A 17755-nucleotide genomic window follows, 5' to 3' on the forward strand; every position below is an offset into this window, starting at 1 on the left:
GCAGGTCTCCAAGGGGCAGGTGCCAGATCTGGAGCTAGGCCTGACAGGATCTAGGCCTGACAGGGATGCCTGCTTTTTTCATGGGGCTGTTGCCAGGAAATCTCATAAAACCCTTGCCCCGAAGCCCCTTGTGTGGGGGCACTGGATGTTCTTCAATATCGGTGACTGTGACGTCAAAGTAAAATTTGGCCCACCTCTTCCCAACGGCACCTATCAGGGCAGGGAGGAGTGGAAGGGGGTCATTTTGGTGGACAGTTAAGTGATCTGAGCTGGAGAAACCCTAGGCGCTGCGAGAAACCCCTGGCAGCTTGCAGGAGGGAGACTGCAAGGCAGCACACTGCCGCTAGCCCGCAAGCCCCGGTCCAGGCTTCAGATGGTCTCCGTTCAAGAACTGTGTGCAATGGGACTGAGTCCTTAATTGTCAAGCTAATGCCACATCCTCATTAAACTCCAGTATCATGCCAGGCAATTCAGCCAGTTGGAGTCTTGCTGGCCTTGTGGGGGGTCCAGAGAACATAGAGCCTGGTCCCCGCTCCTGGAAGGACAAGGTTTTCTGGGGAAAGAGAGGGCAGAGATCCACAGTGTGCAGACATGCTGCAGCTGAGGGGTATGTGCCTGCCTGCTTGCCGGGGCCAGTGGTACAGGCAGAGATTGTGTGAGAGGAACTGCAGAGACTGAGCTGGGGTTGATAGAGAGGGGAGGGCATATGTTAGGAATCTGGATTGCAGAGCCCTGCAGTAGGGTGGGCATTCCAGGTGAGAGGGACAGCTAGAGCAGAGGCTTGGAGGTGGGAGAGAAGCAGGGGGCATCTGGACCTTCAGGATCACACATCTGGCTCTGCCACCTGTTAATGTGTGACCTTGGGCAAATGCCTTAACCCCTTGGAGCCTCAGTTTTCTCATCTGTGGAGTGGGGCTGATAACTGTACCTGGTGGCCCTGTGGTGGAGGTGGATGGGACCATCCAAGGGGAGCACCTGGTAAACTTTGGCTTCTGTTACTGCTTTAAACTTGGCCGCGTGGGGCTGGAGTGTGGGAGCCTTCCGTGCTGCGTCCAGAGGTTCTGACTTTTTCCTGCTCCTCAGTGAGAACCGCATGCCTTTAGTGGAATGCTCCCCAAGCCTTTCTCTGAGCTGAGACAGTCCTGCCCAGGGTTATGTGCGCCTTGGGAGGGGACACTCCCATGTGGCTTCACTGCCCCCCTGCTCACCTACCCCCGGCCACAGTGGCCTCCTGGCTGCTCCTCAATCCCTGAACTCTCTGCATGTGGACCCCCACACGGCAACCTTCCTCACTTCCCGCAGGCCTGTGCTCAGTTGTTCCTTGACTGGGGAGGCCCTCCTGGCCCACCCTGGCCAACGCAGCCCTGCGGGTCCCTGTCTCTTATTCTGCTTTATTTCATTGTGTAGCCATCATCACCACTGACGTGACGTGTTTTTGTGCTGAGTGTCCATCTCCCCAATAGACAGTGAGCCCCAGGAGGGCCAGGACTTTGTCTCGTCCTCCCCCGAGTTTCCCAGCACCTACAGCTGTGCTTGGCTCATAGCAGGTGTTGAATAAATGTTTGTTGAATGAATGGATGAGCATTTTGAATAGCTGGTGCTTCCAGATGTTGATAGAATACTCAGTCTTTTAAACTGTGAGTGTTTCAACAACACCCAAGAGCCAGGAGAGGGCCTTCCTGCTTCAGCCATGACTGAGGTCGGACCCTGAGCACAGTGTCCCCTGGGCAGCCAGAAGGAGCACGGGGCCCAAGTGAGGAGGCCCCTGTCCTGGCCCCCAGAGTCTGGGTGGGCTCTACACCTCCAAAGGTCCTTCTCCCCCCACCCCACCAACCTCCCCTCTCACTCTCAAGTTCTGTTCTGTTAGCGCAGGGGAGAGTTTAGTTGTCCCTTTGTACCCTTTGTGCAGAGAGAGCCTTTTGGACACGTGTGTGTCACTCTGGGTGTGAGAACACAGTCTGAGTGAATGTGCGTGAGCACGCTTCCACCCGAGGAAGACTGTGGGTGGATGTGCTTGTGTGTAAGGAGGGAGGCAGAGCAAGTGCACGCGTGCATCTGTGGGGAGAGGGCACGAGAGGACACGTGGTCTCCGGCCCCCGAGGCACACGGGGCTCTGGGTGTGCCACATGGGAACCCCGGGGCTGGGCAGAGCCGCGTCCTGGCCCAGCCCGCGTCCTCTGGATTCAGCCGCAGAGGGTGCACACTCCGCGCTGTACAGAAGCTGTAAATTCCAGGAAACTCCCTGCCAGCCCGTTGTGGCGGGGGAGGGAGCGGAGGCTAATCCGTGCTGGTTCCCCAGCACTTGGAGAGCAGATGTGTCTGCCTCAGGAACAGCAGCCGAGGAAAGTTCAAACCAAAGTGTGTTTGCTCACTATAAAAGAGACCTCTGTGAGGGGCCCAGGAGGGAGGATTTGGGGGGCGTGCTCTGCCAGAGGTCCTCACTGGGGGCCCACAGAGGCCATTGTATCTTGTCGGAGGGGAGAGGGGAGGGGCAAAGCCGGAGCGGCTGTGGGAGCTGCTGGGTCATCTTTCTGGGCGTTTTACAGCCAGCTCCCAAACACAGTTGCTGCTGCTCCTGAAAGGCTGGGCCAGGAGGAGGTGGGGTCCCTTCCCACTGGAGAGCTGGATGGAAGGGGCCCCGCCCCGGGGGTTCCCGGATGACTGGCCAAGGGCTCACTGAAGCCAGCGAGGGAGAGGAGGCAGGCGTGGTCTTCCCCTGCAGGCCCTCCGGCTGTTTAGAAGGCCCTGGCGCCCCCCCAGGCCCTTGAGCCGAACCCCCTTTGCGGTCTGATCCAAACCCTCGCCTGCCCCACCCCCTTCCTTCTCTACACTTCTGGGGCTGGCCTTTGCAGCTCTGGAAGCCGCCCAAGAGCATATCTTTGAAGCACAGCAAAGGTTAGGAAGGAGGAAGACAGAAATGTCCTCTGGGCTGGGGGAGTGGGAGAAAGGAATTCCATGCATGCTGCACGGGAGTCAGGGGGGAGTCAGGCCTGGTGAGGGCGATCAGCTTGGCCTCGGCGGTGCCCGCCATGTCCTGCTACCCACTCTGGCCACCTGGCCCTGTGTGGCGTGAGCCCTCTTCCCGGGCTATGGGCAGGGAGCAGGGAGTGGTGGCCCTTGTTTACAGGGCTTGTTTCAACCTTGGCTCACAAGGGTAAGAGCCAGGCCCTGCCATCCGCCCCTACAGGATGCGAGACCTCGTAATTGTCTTCAATTACAGACAGTGCCGGCCCTTAGCCCTGGCTTCCGACAGGAACCAGAGCCTGAGCCACTTCCATGGGGGGCAGTGGGAGCCACCCAGCCCCCACTGCAAGGTTTAGGGGCTCCTTGTGGCCTTTGGGGCACTTCCAAATGCCATGGGCCCTGGGGTTCCCCCAAAATGCGGCTTCAGGGCTGCAGAGAGCCCGTCTTTGTTGAACACTCGCCTTCTTTGTCCCTGCGCAGGATGAAACTTCTGTGAGCAGTGAAGATTTTGATATGAACGACTCCACATGGATGTCAGCTGACCCACACCTGGCCTCCAGCCTGAGTCCCAGCCAGGACGAGAGGATGCGGAGCCCACAGAACCTCCACAGCCAAGAGGACGGTGAGTGTCCCTGGGGGGCCGGTACCTAGGAATCTGGAGTGGTGGGATCTGGGCTGGGGCCTCTGGAGTGGCATAGGCCCAGGCTTATAGCCACCCCTGGCGTTCTCAGCATCTCTGGGGCCCTGATGCCCCAGCCCCTGGTTCCAGAGAGAGCAAGTCGTTCCTCCCAGAGGTAGATGGATAGAGCTCTCGGGGCCTGGCGGCCTGACGGGGTCATGCTTGTTTGTTTGCACTGATGCTCATGGGCTGGTGGGATAGGGATTTCGAAGTTATCACGATTCAGGCCCGGGAAGGTTAACAGTGTGCCTGACCCGGAACAGTCCAGCTGCCCAGTATTGAAAACAACAGCCTAGCTTCTACGGCTTGGTGTGAGGCTGTAGGACAGGGTTCCTCACCTGGTGAGCGCGCCAGCAGTGCACTCGTCCACATATGTGCCCCCGGCCCCGTGGGATGAGGTGTGGTCCTGCTGAGGAGCTGTCCAGACTCTTCCCTAGCCCTGGCCCCACCATTCTCCAGGGCCTGCCGGGCAGCCTCCTCCAACCTCCCTTGGAACAGAGGCTTCCTTCTTGCAGTGGGAGAGTCAGGGTCAGAAGTCAGATCCCAGACATCTACTCCGGAGCTCCCGCATGGAGCCCCCGGTGGGGCTGGGCTCTGGGGCTCCAGTGTGGCCTAAGTTGGACGCAGTCATGGGCCAGGGGGTGGTGCCTGTGGTCAGAGTGTCCCTGGCTGGGCTCTGATTTCTGGGGAGGAGGTGACTGGGTGTGGGGGATGAGCCGGAGCCGGGCCTCGGAGAACTGGGGTGTAGAGCCGGCAATTAGGAAGGGTCGAAGGTCGGGGCCTGGAATGCGGGAGGGAGGTGCAGGGTTAAAAAGGGGTGTAATGTTAACTCTGTGAAACGGGTTAGCCGTAAAGAGTAAATAAGGGGTAGGAGCCTTGCAGTTTGGGTCAAAGTTCGTCTCCATGGCAGAACCCGTGCGCCTGCCTTCCGACTGCTCTCGCAGGCCTGAATCTGGTTTTGTCTGGGAGGAGACCCAGCCTAGAGAGGCAGCCGGGGTGGCTGGGCCAGGGGCTGGGGAGCCCAGGTGGTGGTCCTTCAAGGAGTGGGGTGCGAGGCTGCTGGGAAAGAAAAGGCTTTTGTGCCTTGATGCCTCATGAGGTCAGCAAAACCTCCTCGTGCTGCAAGCCTCCCAGACCAGTATTGCCTTCCAGCGTTCCCACAGAATGGGGACCCAGGGTTGGGGCAGCCACATGCTGCTGGGGGCTCTGGGGCTGGGAAGTGCCCCACAGCTGACCTCCCACCTCCCATCTGAGCGAACTGAGGGCCACACCAAGGGCCATGCCAGCAAAGCTCAGCCAAGGGCCATCAGTTATACCTTCCCAAGAAGGATTCAGAACATTTTTGTGTGTGTGTGAGGAAGATCAGCCCTGAGCTAATATCTGTTGCCAATCCTCCTCTTTTTGCTGAGGAAGATTGGCCCTGGGCTAACATCCGTGCCCATCTTCCTCTACTTTATATGTGGGATGCCTGCCACAGCCTGGCTTGACAAGTGGTGCGTAGGTCTGCACCGGAGATCTGAACCCACGAACCCTGGGCCGCCGAAGTGGAGTGTGTGAACTTAACCACTACACCACCAGGCTGACCCCCAGAACATTTTATTTATTTATTATTTTGTGTGTGTGTGTGTGAGGGAGATCAGCCCTGAGCTAACATCCATGCTAATCCTCTTTTTACTGAGGAAGACCAGCTCTGAGCTAACATCTATTGCCAATCCTCCTCCTTTTTTTCCCCCAAAGCCCCAGTAGATAGTTGTACGTCACGGTTGCACATCCTTCTAGTTGCTGTATGTGGGACGCAGCCTCAGCATGGCCGGAGAAGCGGTGTGTCAGTGCGCGCCGGGATCCGAACCCGGGCCGCCAGTAGCGGAGCGCGCACTTAACTGCTAAGCCACGGGGCCGGCCCCCAGAACATTTTTTTTAAAACCCATAGTAGTAGGATTGAATGGGGGCCATATTCCCCCAACTTGTTCTCCCCCCCCCCCCTCAAAGCCCCAGTAGATAGTTGTATGTCATAGCTGCACATCCTTCTAGTTGCTGTATGTGGGACGCGGCCTCAGCATGGCTGGACAAGCGGTGTGTCGGTGCGCACCCGGGATCCGAACCCAGGCCGCCAGGAGCGGAGCGCACACACTTAACCGCTAAGCCACGGGGCCAGCCCAGCCCAACTTGTTCTTGAAAAAGTCTTGTGTTATTGTTGCTCACAGCCACCCTTTGGGGGTCTGATCCCTGTCGAAGACACTTCCCTGGGGAGATTTGGTGATTTGGGGGCCTCCAGGGTCAGGTAGCAGAAGGGAGTGTTTCTGTGGGGGTCATGGCGCTTCCTCAGCCTTAGTTGCCCCACCACCCAGAGGTTGGCTGATCACAAAGATGAAGCTGAGAGAAGCAGCGAGGCCGGTGGGGTCAGCGTGCCCTGCAGCTGGTCCCACAGGAGCAGGTGGGGGCGCTGACCTGGGTGTAGTCATGCACATCTCCTGCCCAGGTCCCTCCTGGCCATGGGTGCTGGGGCTGAGGCAGGCTGGCCTGCTGACAGGACAAGGGTGTTTATCAGGGTGGGCAGCCAGAGCTGGAGACAAGGAGGATGGTGTTGACCGCGATACCATCAATTTAATTATTTAATCAGAGACTGTGTCTGGAGGCTGTGGGCTGACGTGTTGGCCAGAGGCCGACCTAGACCCAGTGCAGGGGTCGCAGGCCATGAGAGACTGGCTGGCCTAGTCTCTGCTGCCCCTTCTGGTCCTAGATCTGTTGGTGACTGCCATGTCTCTCCAGAACAGTGGGTTCCCAAAGGGTTTTGGCTAGGCACAGACCCGGCCTGGAGTCCTCATCCAGCCTTCCAGCCCCCATGGTGGTGTGCAGCCAGCTCCCCTCTCCCCACTGCTTACAGTGCAGACACGAGCTGAGATCCTGCGCCCATCTGTGAGTCAATGAGAGGCCATCAGTGGTTTCAGGGTGTTCTCACGTCCCCGTTGTTAACGAAGGAGTGGGTGGGGACAGGCCAAGTAGGGGCTCTGGTTGGCCCTGTGCTCCACACCCAGCCACAGCCCTCCACAGTCTCCACTCCCTGCTCCTATGCCTTCCTCCCGAAGCTTCCCCAACCCCACCAACCCCCAAGGTGGCTTGGTGTGCCGTCTGTGGCCCTCAGTCCTCCATGGAATTGGCAAGTTGGAAAAATGATGTCTGAGGCCCCCGCTGTGAGCTCTGGAGATGAGGATCCTCTGCTCTGTCCCCAGTGACTCTGGCTGCATGCCTGGCACATTACAGGGGCCTGCTAAATATTTGTCACCTGAATGAATAAAGGAACAAATGTTTATTGAGACCTACCCCGGAGCACACCATCTGGAAGGGATGTAGGTCCACCCTTGTTGGGGACAAGTTGGGTTCTTTGTTCCTGAGGACAACCCCCAATCTGAGCACCTGGGTCTTCTCCCTCAGCCAGAAAGTGTGGGGACTCCCAAGGCTGTGCCGGGGAGCATCCCACCCCTGCCGGCCAGTGCTGCAGCCCAGAAGCATTTCAAGAAGCCGAGCAGTTTGCACACATCCACATCTGTTGGTGGATATGCTGGGACCCTCCTCTTCCTCCTCCTCCTCCTTTTCCTCCTCCTTTTTCAAATTTTAACAAAGGAGATGAAGGCTGGGCTTTGGCAGGTCCCACGGCTGAGACCAGGAATGAATTATCGGCAGGCCAGCTCTCACTCCCGGAGTTTACCAGGAGTGGGAGTGTGCTTGCTCTGAAACAAGGTGGTGCTTTTGTCCCCAAACCCGCCACCGCCCCTGAGGCCTCACTTCACAGATCTCTTTTACGGGTCCCATTGCGTCTCCCTGAAATCACAGCAGTGGTTGCTTGGCGGGGGGTGTGCCTCGCACGCCGTGCTTCCTCACCTGGGGCAAACTGCCGTGGGCGAGCACATCTCACGGGAGGAAACTGCAGATCAGGGAGAGAATTTGGGTGATCTGGCCAGAGTCAGGAGCGGGTGCTGAGGCTGCTCCCCTCCCCTTCCTTCTTTGGCAGGCATCGAGGCCATGTGTGAGGTTCCCCAGAAGATGGCGGGGGAGCCTGGGAACCAGAGGAGGCTCCCCCCACACTCAGAGCACTGGCTTATTGGGGTCCCAGCTGGGGTCCCCACCACAGCTGGCAGGGCCAGGCGAGGGCCCACTCCTTCCATTTCCCCTTGATGTGCTTCACCAGGCCTCTTGCTCTGCCCCTTCCTGAACGGAAAATGTGAGGCCTGGCCTCCCCAGAAGGGACGCATGGGGGTGGGGAGCGGACATTACTCACCTCCCAGGCAGACAGGAAGCCAGCGCCAGGGGAGAGCCCAGGGTCCTGCTTCCGTCTTGCTGCAGGGTCTGCAGGGGGTTCTGAGCAGGGGCTGCGTGGCGTCCTGGGGCATCTCGGGGCCTCTTGTTTGTGCCGCTCAGATGAGACAGCTCCTCCAGCCTCGGGCCTCTGGGACCCCCTAGACTTCAGAGCTTCCCTCCCTCCAGGGACATGGTGCCAGCACTTCCTGCCTGCAGACCGGAAGGTCTGGAGCCTCCCCTCCAGAGCATGTCGTGAGGCTGGACAAAGGCGTTCAGGGTCCTGGCTTAAGGCTTGGGCTCTTTCAGGCTCTCCCTCAGTGTTGTCGTGTGAGCACTGAGCCCCTGTCGATGGCATGCACGGTTGATAAGCCCGGCCCTGCTCTCGAGGAGCCTGCAGTTTGGAGGGACAGGCTCACACAACGTGGGCTCCCTGCCAGGCTGTAAGCTTTCTGAGGGCAGGGAGTGTGTTTCTGCAGAAATGTATCCTATTTTTCCCCTTATTTCACAAGTATTACATTCTTTGTAGAAAATTTAGAAAAATTGAGGAGCAAAAAAATGAACATCGAAAATACCAGTGTTTGGCACGTATTTTTCTGCGTCTTTTCTGTGCATATAATCAGTCTCATTTCCTTAAAGAAAAAAGGGGGTTGCATAGTGCAGTGTTGCCGCCACCTTTTTTTCCACATAACATCATTTGCCTCCCCCTTGTCACTGCGGTGACATTTTTAAAGGTTGTCCAGTCATCCCAGTGACTGGAGGCCCCGTTCCTGAGCCCGCTCTATGCTTGGCCCTGAGCTGGTGACAGGTTGGCTCCCACCCTGTGAGCTCAGAACTATGATTGTGCCTTTTCTGCAGAGGAGGAAGTAACTTGCCCAGACCACAAGCCACCACGAGGGTCTCTGTGACTCCAGAGCCAGCATTTGGGCCACTCCTGAGGAAGGGCATTCAAGTGCCCTCTTTTGTTATTACAAACAGTGCCACAGGGAGCAGCCTCAGGGCCAAGGTCCTGCACAGGCCGGGGTTTTCTCTTCTGGGCTTTATCCCCAGCCCCTGCCATGGAGTAGCTGCTCCCCAAATGGCTGTTGAGTACTAGTGGTGGAGACGGGGACCAGCAAGAGCCTCTTGGAAGAGGCTGCATTTGGTGTGAGGTTGAAGGCGGGTAGGGCGGCCTGGGAAGCTCGGGCAGCATGTCAGGAGGAGGGTGGGAAGGGAGGGAAATGCCAAATGCCAGGGTCGGGGGTTTCCTGGGTCGCATGTCTCCAGAAGCTCGCTATGACCCCAATCTCCAACCAAGAGAGACAGGGCAAGGAGGCCACAGCCAGGTTGTCTGACGAGGGCCTGGTATGCAAGGGTTCCAGGAGGACGGAGAGAGGTGGAGCCACCTCTGTGGGCCTGGGGTCTCAGCTGGACATAGCTCCCTGCAGGCAGGCCCCTGTCACTCTGCTGTGGATCTCCTGAGCAGGCCCTGGCCTGCCCTGTCCCTGCTGTGTGGTCTTAAGCAAGTTGTTCACTCTCTGATCCCAGGCTTCTGCCCGTAGTCTGGCCTGGGTGACTGTGACCATTAATCCTAGTGTGTCCTCAGGAGCTCTTTGTGAGAAGACCAAGGCTTCCTGCCTTCTGGCTCTTGTTGCCCTCGGGTGGGGCCCTCCACTACCCAGAAATGCAAACTGGGCGGCAGGGCGGTCACCTGGGAACAGGTGTGTGACTTGCTTGCCCGGGGCTCACTATTTACAGTGGTGCTGCCTCTCCTTTCTCACCCGCCTGCGCCTCTCTCCCTGTGTGCCTTCCCCCGGTCTCTGCAGGGTGGCAGGTCTGCGGGGGAAACATGCAGGCCCCAGCCACGCTGCCTGACCCAGGCTCAGATCCTGCCTCTGCTTCCTCCTCACTGTGTGGCCCGGAGCAAATCACTTCCCCTCAGGATGGTGGGATGATAATATGGCACCCACCTTACCGAGCTGTTGAGGATGGGATGACCGTGAACAGGGCTCAGCACACGCCTGGGGCAGGGGAAGGCTCGGTGAATGGTGTTACGGGATCGTTTCCTCTTGGGTGGCCGGGCTGGTGCAGGAAGCTGTGCTGAAGGGCCAGGGGCCGGGGTCCATGGCCAACTGGCTCACCCAGGCTGAGCGACTGTAGCTGTGTCAGGGGCCTCCCTTGAAAGACTGAGGGGTCCTCCTCCTCACCTCACCCAGATTCTCTAGACCCACTTGGTTAGTCCTGTCTCCTCATCCGTTCAGGTCTCTCTCGGTCCCCTCTGCCCACTGAGCCCTGTGGGCCTCTGACCACAGCTTTCTTTACAACATCACCCCAGCACCCCCTGCCCTGCTCTCAGCCCCCGAAGTCTTGCTTATTTGGAAGGGGAGCTGGGCTGTGAGGGCCGGGGTGCTCACAGCTTGTCCTAGCATCTCCTCAGTTCCTGTCCCACTCCCACCCGCACATGCCAGGTCCTGTCGAAGGACCCTGAGTCTCCCAAGACCCTGCCTCTTGAACTGGCAAACTCCAGGCCCGTCCCAGGCTCCCATGCTGGCAGGCAGTGAAGCGGGCAGCTGCAAGTCAGTTCTGCTGTCCAAGGAGAAGGCACCTGGGCAGCAGCTTACTTCCTGTGTACCAGCCACTGTCCTGGGCTCTGAGGACGCCAGAGTGTTCCCGGCCAGCAGGAGAAGCTGCTTGTGCAAGGGAATGGGCAGGAGGCCGGACTGCTAGTGGGGAGGGGGCAGGTGGGAGTTGGGGCCAGGCGGTGTGGGCTCGGAGACGGTCACCCACATTACCCCTGAGCCTTGGCCACTTCTAGTGTTCTCTGCACATGGGTGCCCACCCTCCCACGGGCCCACCCCTGGGAGGCAGCTCCATGGCCTGCTGCAGCCAACTCCCCATGGACGTGACACTCATGGTTGGACGTCCGCCCTGGTCACTGTCACATGGGGGGAGGATTGTGGCCTCCCTGGGATGGCTTCTGAGGGACTTTTCCTGCGGTGGCCCTTAACCTGAGCCTTCTCTCCCCCACACCCGCTTATCTTGGCCCTATCCATCCCTCGGACCCTATTTGTCTGAGATGAGGCTAGAAACTGGGTCTGGGCCTCATTCTCTGGCTATACAGGTCACACCTCCCCCGTCCTTCTAGAGCAAGAGTATTTTGCTCCTATTCAAGGCTCCAAACGTCCACACTGGGTGGCCTCCTGCCCTCCTTTTCCCCCAGGAGCAGAGAACCGGGACCCAAGCCCTTCTAGAGATTGGCTGTGGGCCACCCTGGCAGTCCCGGGTCACAGGAAAGTGTCCATCATCAGCTGGGCTGCAGGCGGCACAGACAATGCTGGGCTGTCCTGGCCTCTGGCCTCTGAGGGGTAGGAAAGGCTGGGAGACAGCTCCGAGAGATCCCTTTATCCCAGGAGCAGGCCGGGCCTGCACAGCCCTAGCCGTGTACAGATTGCCAGGGTCTTAGGCCCCCACAGGCCCCAGACACCTGGTGAGGACATTAGGGCGGGACAAGCTCCTGGGCCTGAGGGGGTGAGGCTCACCTGCTAAGAAAGGGAGAGGGACCCCACACATACCTGAAGATTAGCCTGGGCCTGCTGGGCCATGGGGAAGGCAGAGCCCTGGACGCATATAGACCCTAACTTCATATTGACCCTCTGTGGAGGCAGGTCCTGCTGTGCTGGAGAGGAGGCCTGGGGAGGGAGGGGTACAGCAGAGGCATTGCCACCCTGAGCCTGTCCAAGGGCGACTTCCTCAGGAACCAGGAAGTGACAGGGGCCACGGTGGCATCATCACTCTGACCTAAGGACTGGGATGCACCGAACCCAGACCGGCTTCCGAGAGGGCTGGTGGAGGGCCTGCCAAGGGCCCTCAGACGCCATGCGCACACTCATACCCTCTGGGGCCAGGGCCCTGCCCCATGAATCTTTCACACACGGTCGCCTGAAGTGGCTCTCAGGACACATGATTTGTTTTGGGGGGGTGGGTGCACTGGGCTTCTGGGCTAGAGTTTTTTGCACATGGAATTAGCATTGATTTCTCACTGCTTGGCCTAGAGGGTAGGACTGGGGAGAATGTCAGGCCTGGGAGGACACAGACCCAGGCGGTTCGTGTTGGGAGTGTTTTCTCCTGGGCATATTTAGCCAGTGTGTATTGGGGGAGGGGCTGCAGGAAGGAGGGCAGTGGCAGGGGTGGGGAGCTGTCCCATAGTACAGATGGGCAAACCAAGGCCTAGAGAAGAGCTGGCCTCAGGGACTGCCAGAAGAGCACCAGGGGTGGGTGCTCTGGGAGTCAGGCAGCACTGGGGCACACGTGGGACAGCCGATGACTCCCCTCTGGGAGCCCCTGGTTCCTCTCTGATGCCTGCTGCAGGGGGACATTGTGCAAATCAGGCCTGATGAGTGTGCCCAGCGCCAGACGCACACTTGATGTCCACCTCACCGAAGGTGGCACCTGTCCCCAGTGCCCCGCCGCCAGTCCTGCACCCACCTCGGACCACCTGCCCCAAGACTCAAACTCTCATCTTTGGCTTGGACACCTCTCGAGGGGCCAGGACCCCGGGGTCCCTGCACTGAGAGAAATGATTTCTATTTTAGAGGAAAATCACGAAAATCTAGGTCTGCGCTGTCTAATACGGCTACTGAAAAAAGCTCATGCAAATTGAGGCGTGCTGAATGTGTGAAACACACTGAGTGTGAAAAAAGAACGTAAAATATCTCAGTTTTAATACAGTATTGATTACTTATTGAAATGATAGTATTTTGGATATATTGGGTTAAACAAAATTGATTATTAAAATTCATCCCACCTGTTTCTTTCCACTTTTTTTTAATGTGGCTACTAGAAAATTGAAAATTCCAGATGTGGCTCGCGTTTTCTTACTATTAGACAGCGCTGCTCTAGACTCTGAGGGCCCCAGATGTTGGCACCTGCTTAAAGGATGAGTCACAAAAGGTCAGGCAGGAGGGCGGGTGCTGGGGAATAGAGGTGCCCAAGTGCCTGGGCTGGCGGCATCGGAGGCGAGAGTGGAGCCCAGGTGGGAAGCAGGGCCCAGCCAGGCTGTGGGTGGAGCCACAGGGACGGAGCAGGGGGCTCAGAAGGGGCAGCTAGGCGGGCAGCTGGGGCCTGAAGGCTGGATGGCGGGCAGGCTCCCAGTGCGGCCCCGGCACCCAGGATGGTGGGATCCCAATGGCACTGCCTGGCCCGGCTCCTCAGTGTCCCCCGTTTGACCCCAGGGCCCTCCCCCTTCCTTCCTTCCGGGAGGAAGAGCAGGGTAGCCTGCCAGGAGCCTGGTGCTCCTGGGAACTATGCATCATGTAAACACGGCCCAGGCCACTGGCCTTTGTCAAAGCAGGCGGGGGCAGCCCTCATGAGGTGCACACCCCAAATGCAGAGCAGAGTCAGTGCCCCCAGACTGCAGCCCAAAGCCACAGTGGCCGAGGAGGAGGAAGGGGCTGGCTCTTCAGACGTCCAGTGGAGCCGTCCTGGTGTCCACACTTGCCCAGCCCACGGGGGCGCTGCTGGCTCCAGCACTCTCCCCTCCCCCCTCCTCCCCCTGCTCATCTCTTTTGTGTGTGAATTATTGATGCTCCCACCTCTCCCCTGCCTGGCTGCTGCTGTGACAGAAACCCAGGAAAGAGGGAGGCGCTGCCTCCAGCAGCCACACCTCTGGCCACAGAAGGCAGCCTGCGCCGGGCACGCTGGGCTGGCGTGGCCACATGCCCAGCCCGTGGTCCTGGGGATGGCAGACCTTCCCGCCTTGGGAGCCAGCGCGGGTCGCCCACTGGGAGAGGGTGTCACTGGCTGTGGCCCCGGAGCCCGGTGTGGCAATTGGCGGCTCGCACAGAGCTGGGCTTGTGCAGGCTGCGGGGCACTGGCGCCCACATAAGGGCATTGTTTGCCGAGGTAAAAGGGGTTTTTGTCTCCTTCTGGAGACGGGACAGAGGGAGGAACAATTTCCCCCATTCATCACTAATTCCCCCATTTGAATAGCAGCACATTGCCCCACGTTAAATGGATGGGCACGGCAGTGCTTCCCTGCCCGTAGGCGTTCCAGGCACAGGTGGTGGGCTCTGCGTCCTGCCCAGATTGGGGAGCTGCCCTTCACCGTGCTGGGGAGGCCTGGTTTTGTGGGAACGTTCAGAAGGGATGCGTCCTCACTGCTTCCCTGCTGCCCCTCGGTGCACCCTTTCTCCGTTGCTCGCTCAGTCACAGGTTGAGGGCACTCTTGTCCTGCTGGCGTTGTCCTGGGCCTCGGGTGTGGTGCCCATCCTGGAGGGGCCTCCTGGCACAGCAGCACAGATGAGGACCAGGTGGGGACTAGAGGGTCACTTCCAGCTCCAGGTCTGGGGTGGGGTCAGGCAGCACACACGCCTGCCCAAAGAGCCCGTGGCCGGAGGCCCGCACCCCTGGGAGGCCCAGCTTCTACCCGCGTGTGCCAGGCCCTCAGTGCCCGTGGGGCCAGCTGGGTTTTTTCACAGGGTCATAAAGTGTCGGAGCCCAAGAGGGCGTCAGCAGCAACTCCCTGGACTGCAGATAAGAGGAGCCCAGGAGGCGGGCTGTGCCCAAGGTCAGGAGGCACGAGGCCCACACCCCTGCCCCAGCTGGGCCCCGCTGCGTCCATCTGGGTGTGGGTTTGGGGGCGTGTCCATGTCTCCCTTAAATCAGTCTTTTTTGGAGGGGGGATGGGAAGAGGAAAGAGTTAGAAATGGAGCGGAACCCAGCTTGCCTCGGCCCGGGATGCTGCCGTTTCTCTCTCCCTTCCTTCCGCAGTGACAGGCGCTTTCTGGGCCAGGCGCTGTGCTAGACCCTGGGGGTGGGGCCTTGCAGCCGCCCCTCCTGCGGGTACAGCCACCTCAGGACAGACCTGGGGTTGTGGTGAGTCCAGCCCCTCGGCCCCGCCCCGGGGAGGACCGTGGATTACTGAGAGCAAACCAGACGCACGTGACAACGTAAACCTGCCTTCAGCTAGCTTCAGCAATAAGGAAATTATTGGCTCCCATAACCAGAAAGTCTAGGGCCTTCTTTGGCTTTAGGCACAGGTGGATTTGGGGAATTTGTCCAGGCTAGCCTGTCACCTGCTCTCCCCGGTGTGACTTCCCTGCCATGTGGGCTCAGCAGCCCCCAAGGTAGACAGCGCTTCTTCCCATGATTTCCGCAAAAGCCTTGGGACTGTCATGGGTCCAGCTGGTCAGATGCCCATCACCAGTCAGTGTGGTGGGCAGTCCTGACCCCCGGGAACCCAGGAAGACTCGGGGTGCCCTCACCAGAGGAAGGGGTTTGGTTTCTGGAGAGGCAGGAGTGATCCGGGCCCACCCAATACAGCCCTGCCAACCCTGGGTCTGTGGGGCTGGGGTGGCTTACAGGGGGCTGGGCACTGACCAGAGACACAATATGAGGAGGTGATCAGTGCTCTGGAAAAAATAGGTAAAGGGGTCAGAGTAGGGCAAGGGGCTGGGCAGGGAGGTCTTACTGAGAAGGTGACTTTTAAGCAAAGCCCTGGAGAAAAGAGTATGTGCCAGAGAGATAGGTGAGGACAGAGTGTCATGAGAAGAGGGAACAGCAAGTGCAAAGGCCCCGAGCACAGCGGGAGTGGGATGACAGTGGGGGGCACTGCCAGGAGGGCCTGTTGGGCCCACGGGAGGGCGTCTGGTTTCCGCTTGGGGGTTTGAACTCAATCCCTGCGGCTGTGCCTGGCCTGGACCACAGCCACTACCTTGGGGGTGGGTGGATGGATACAGCCCGCCCCCCCCCCCCCCCCGTACCTCCCACTCCCATGCCCCGGCCCCCAGCAGCTCCTCTGCCCCTGCTGGGATCAGGATGCTTCAGCCCTTGCTCCAGGGCCTTCTCAGCTTCTCAGCTGTCTTTTGAGGCTTCTTCCATGGGCTACTTCCTCCAGAAAGCCTTCCCTTCCTCCCTCCTACACAGTGCAGACCCTGGGGTGAGTTCTGCAGAGGAGGGGTCCAGAGCTGGGGCTTCAGTGGGACTCTGCAGTCAGGGAGGGCTTCCCCGAAGAGGAGGAGCAGGAGGGGTTGGGGGGAGCATGGATCAAGGGCCGGAAAGCTCGCAACGCTCTCTTCAGAGCCCAATCTCTGGAACCTTCAGGTTTGGTTTCTTGCTCACTAGAGCATGAGCCGCCGGGACAGGGACCGCCCCCATCTTTTCACCGCTGTGTCCCCAGTACCCCACTCAGGCCTGACACCCGGTAATGTTCAGAAAAGGAAGGGATGAAGGCACCAAGAGCATCTTCCAGGCGCTGTCCTCTCCCTCTTCTCCTCGCTGTGCCCACCTCAGATTTGGCACCTGGCTGGGCGCTGAGGGGCCCCCAGGACCCGCGTTCTGGTCTAGGGGAGACGTGTGACGGAAGGAGATGCATTAGGGAGTGAGAAAATGCGGGGTGTAGGGAACCCGCTTTTTGTTTTTACCGCCTACTGTCTACACCAGGTGTTGTCTACACCATATAAATCCTATTTTACTGATGTGACACCCATTTTGAAAAGACTGAGGCTCAAGAGGGTGAAGTGGTGTTTTCAAGGAGACACAGCTGGTGTCCATCCCACTCCACAGCCCCTCTGCATTCTGCCTAAGACCCGCGGCCTCCACTGTCGGCAGGGAGTGGACCCGAGCTGTAGGCAGCCCCATGAGCGGGGGGGCCCTGGGGCAGGCTGTGCGGGCAGTTGGTTAGCACGCTGGGTTGAGGGCGGCCCGAGCAGCGTGATGGGGGAGCACAGGCTCTTGTAACTCTTTTGTCCCTCTTCTGTGGGCTCTGTGTGTGGCTGGCGTTCCTGCCCCTGGTGCAGTGTGGGGCTGGGAGAGGCTTGGCCCCTGCCTGGGTAAATGGGGTGGGGGCAAATGGACCTTGTGAATTGGGGCCCACTGTCTGCTCAAGGTTTTGTTTTGTTTGGGGGGGATTTTTGTGGTAAAATACGTATAACATAAAATTTGCCATTTTAACTATTGTTAAGTGTACAGTTCAGCATTAAGTACGTCACAATGTGGTACAACCAGCACCATTATTTCCAAAACAGAGTTTTCATCACCCTAAACAGAAACTCTGTATCCATGAAGCAATCACTGCCCAGCCCCCTCCCTAGCCCCTGGTAACCCCTTCTAGTCTCTGTGACTGTGCCTATGCTAGATACCGCATATAAGTGGACTGATTCAATATTTGTCCTGTCGTGTTTGGCTTATTTCACTTAACATGTTTTCAAGGTTCATCCATGTTGTAGCATGTGTCAGAATTTCATTCCTTTTTATGGCTAAATAATATTCAATTACATGGACTGACCATGTTTTGTTTATGCATTTATCTGGCGAGGTTTTTCAAAATGTAAACAGTGTAAGTCAGTCATCAACATTTTAAAATCTGGATAGTTACATAATGGTATGGATTTCTAGTTTCTTCTGAAAACTTGGAATGTGTGGCCACACAAGGTCTGGGCTCCTGGTGCTTCACGGGTCCCATCTACCCAGCCACTTCCCTTACCAGACAGGGGTGGCATCTGAGTGGTGGGAGGCGGGTGCCACTATTGCAGCCAGTGCCTGTGGCTCCCTGGCTGGGCAGCTCAGGTGCACAGCCCGGGGACGTTGGCAGCTCAAGAGTCTAGGCCGCCACCCTGGGCTCCTGAGCTGGGAGGGGCCAGGAGCGCCTGTCTCTGCATCCTCACAGCACCCTACATGCTCACGCCTGGGGAGGCACAGGGCAAGATTCTTCCTCCTGGGAGAAAACCTGGTCAGGGAGCAGGTGTTTGGGGTACCACCTCTGGCCTGTGCTGAGTGCAGTGACTGGCAGCACATTGTGTGCCAGGTGTGGTGCCCATTGACCCTCCTAGCAACCCCTCCTTC

The 17755-nt window shown here is 58.6% G+C and overlaps 1 protein-coding gene across 2 annotated transcripts in view; it reads left to right on the forward strand.

Moving 5' to 3' along the window:
• NOL4L (nucleolar protein 4 like) overlaps positions 1–17755 on the forward strand; it is a 127445-nt gene that overhangs the window by 93775 nt on the left and 15915 nt on the right. For both annotated transcript variants that reach the window (XM_058562945.1, XM_058562946.1), the window contains one exon: positions 3445–3586. In XM_058562945.1, the coding sequence (XP_058418928.1) occupies positions 3445–3586 (142 nt within the window). The remainder of the gene's footprint in view (positions 1–3444; positions 3587–17755) is intronic.

The sequence above is a fragment of the Diceros bicornis genome, chromosome 19 (genome assembly GCF_020826845.1).
Source record: "Diceros bicornis minor isolate mBicDic1 chromosome 19, mDicBic1.mat.cur, whole genome shotgun sequence".
NCBI lineage: Eukaryota > Metazoa > Chordata > Mammalia > Perissodactyla > Rhinocerotidae > Diceros > Diceros bicornis.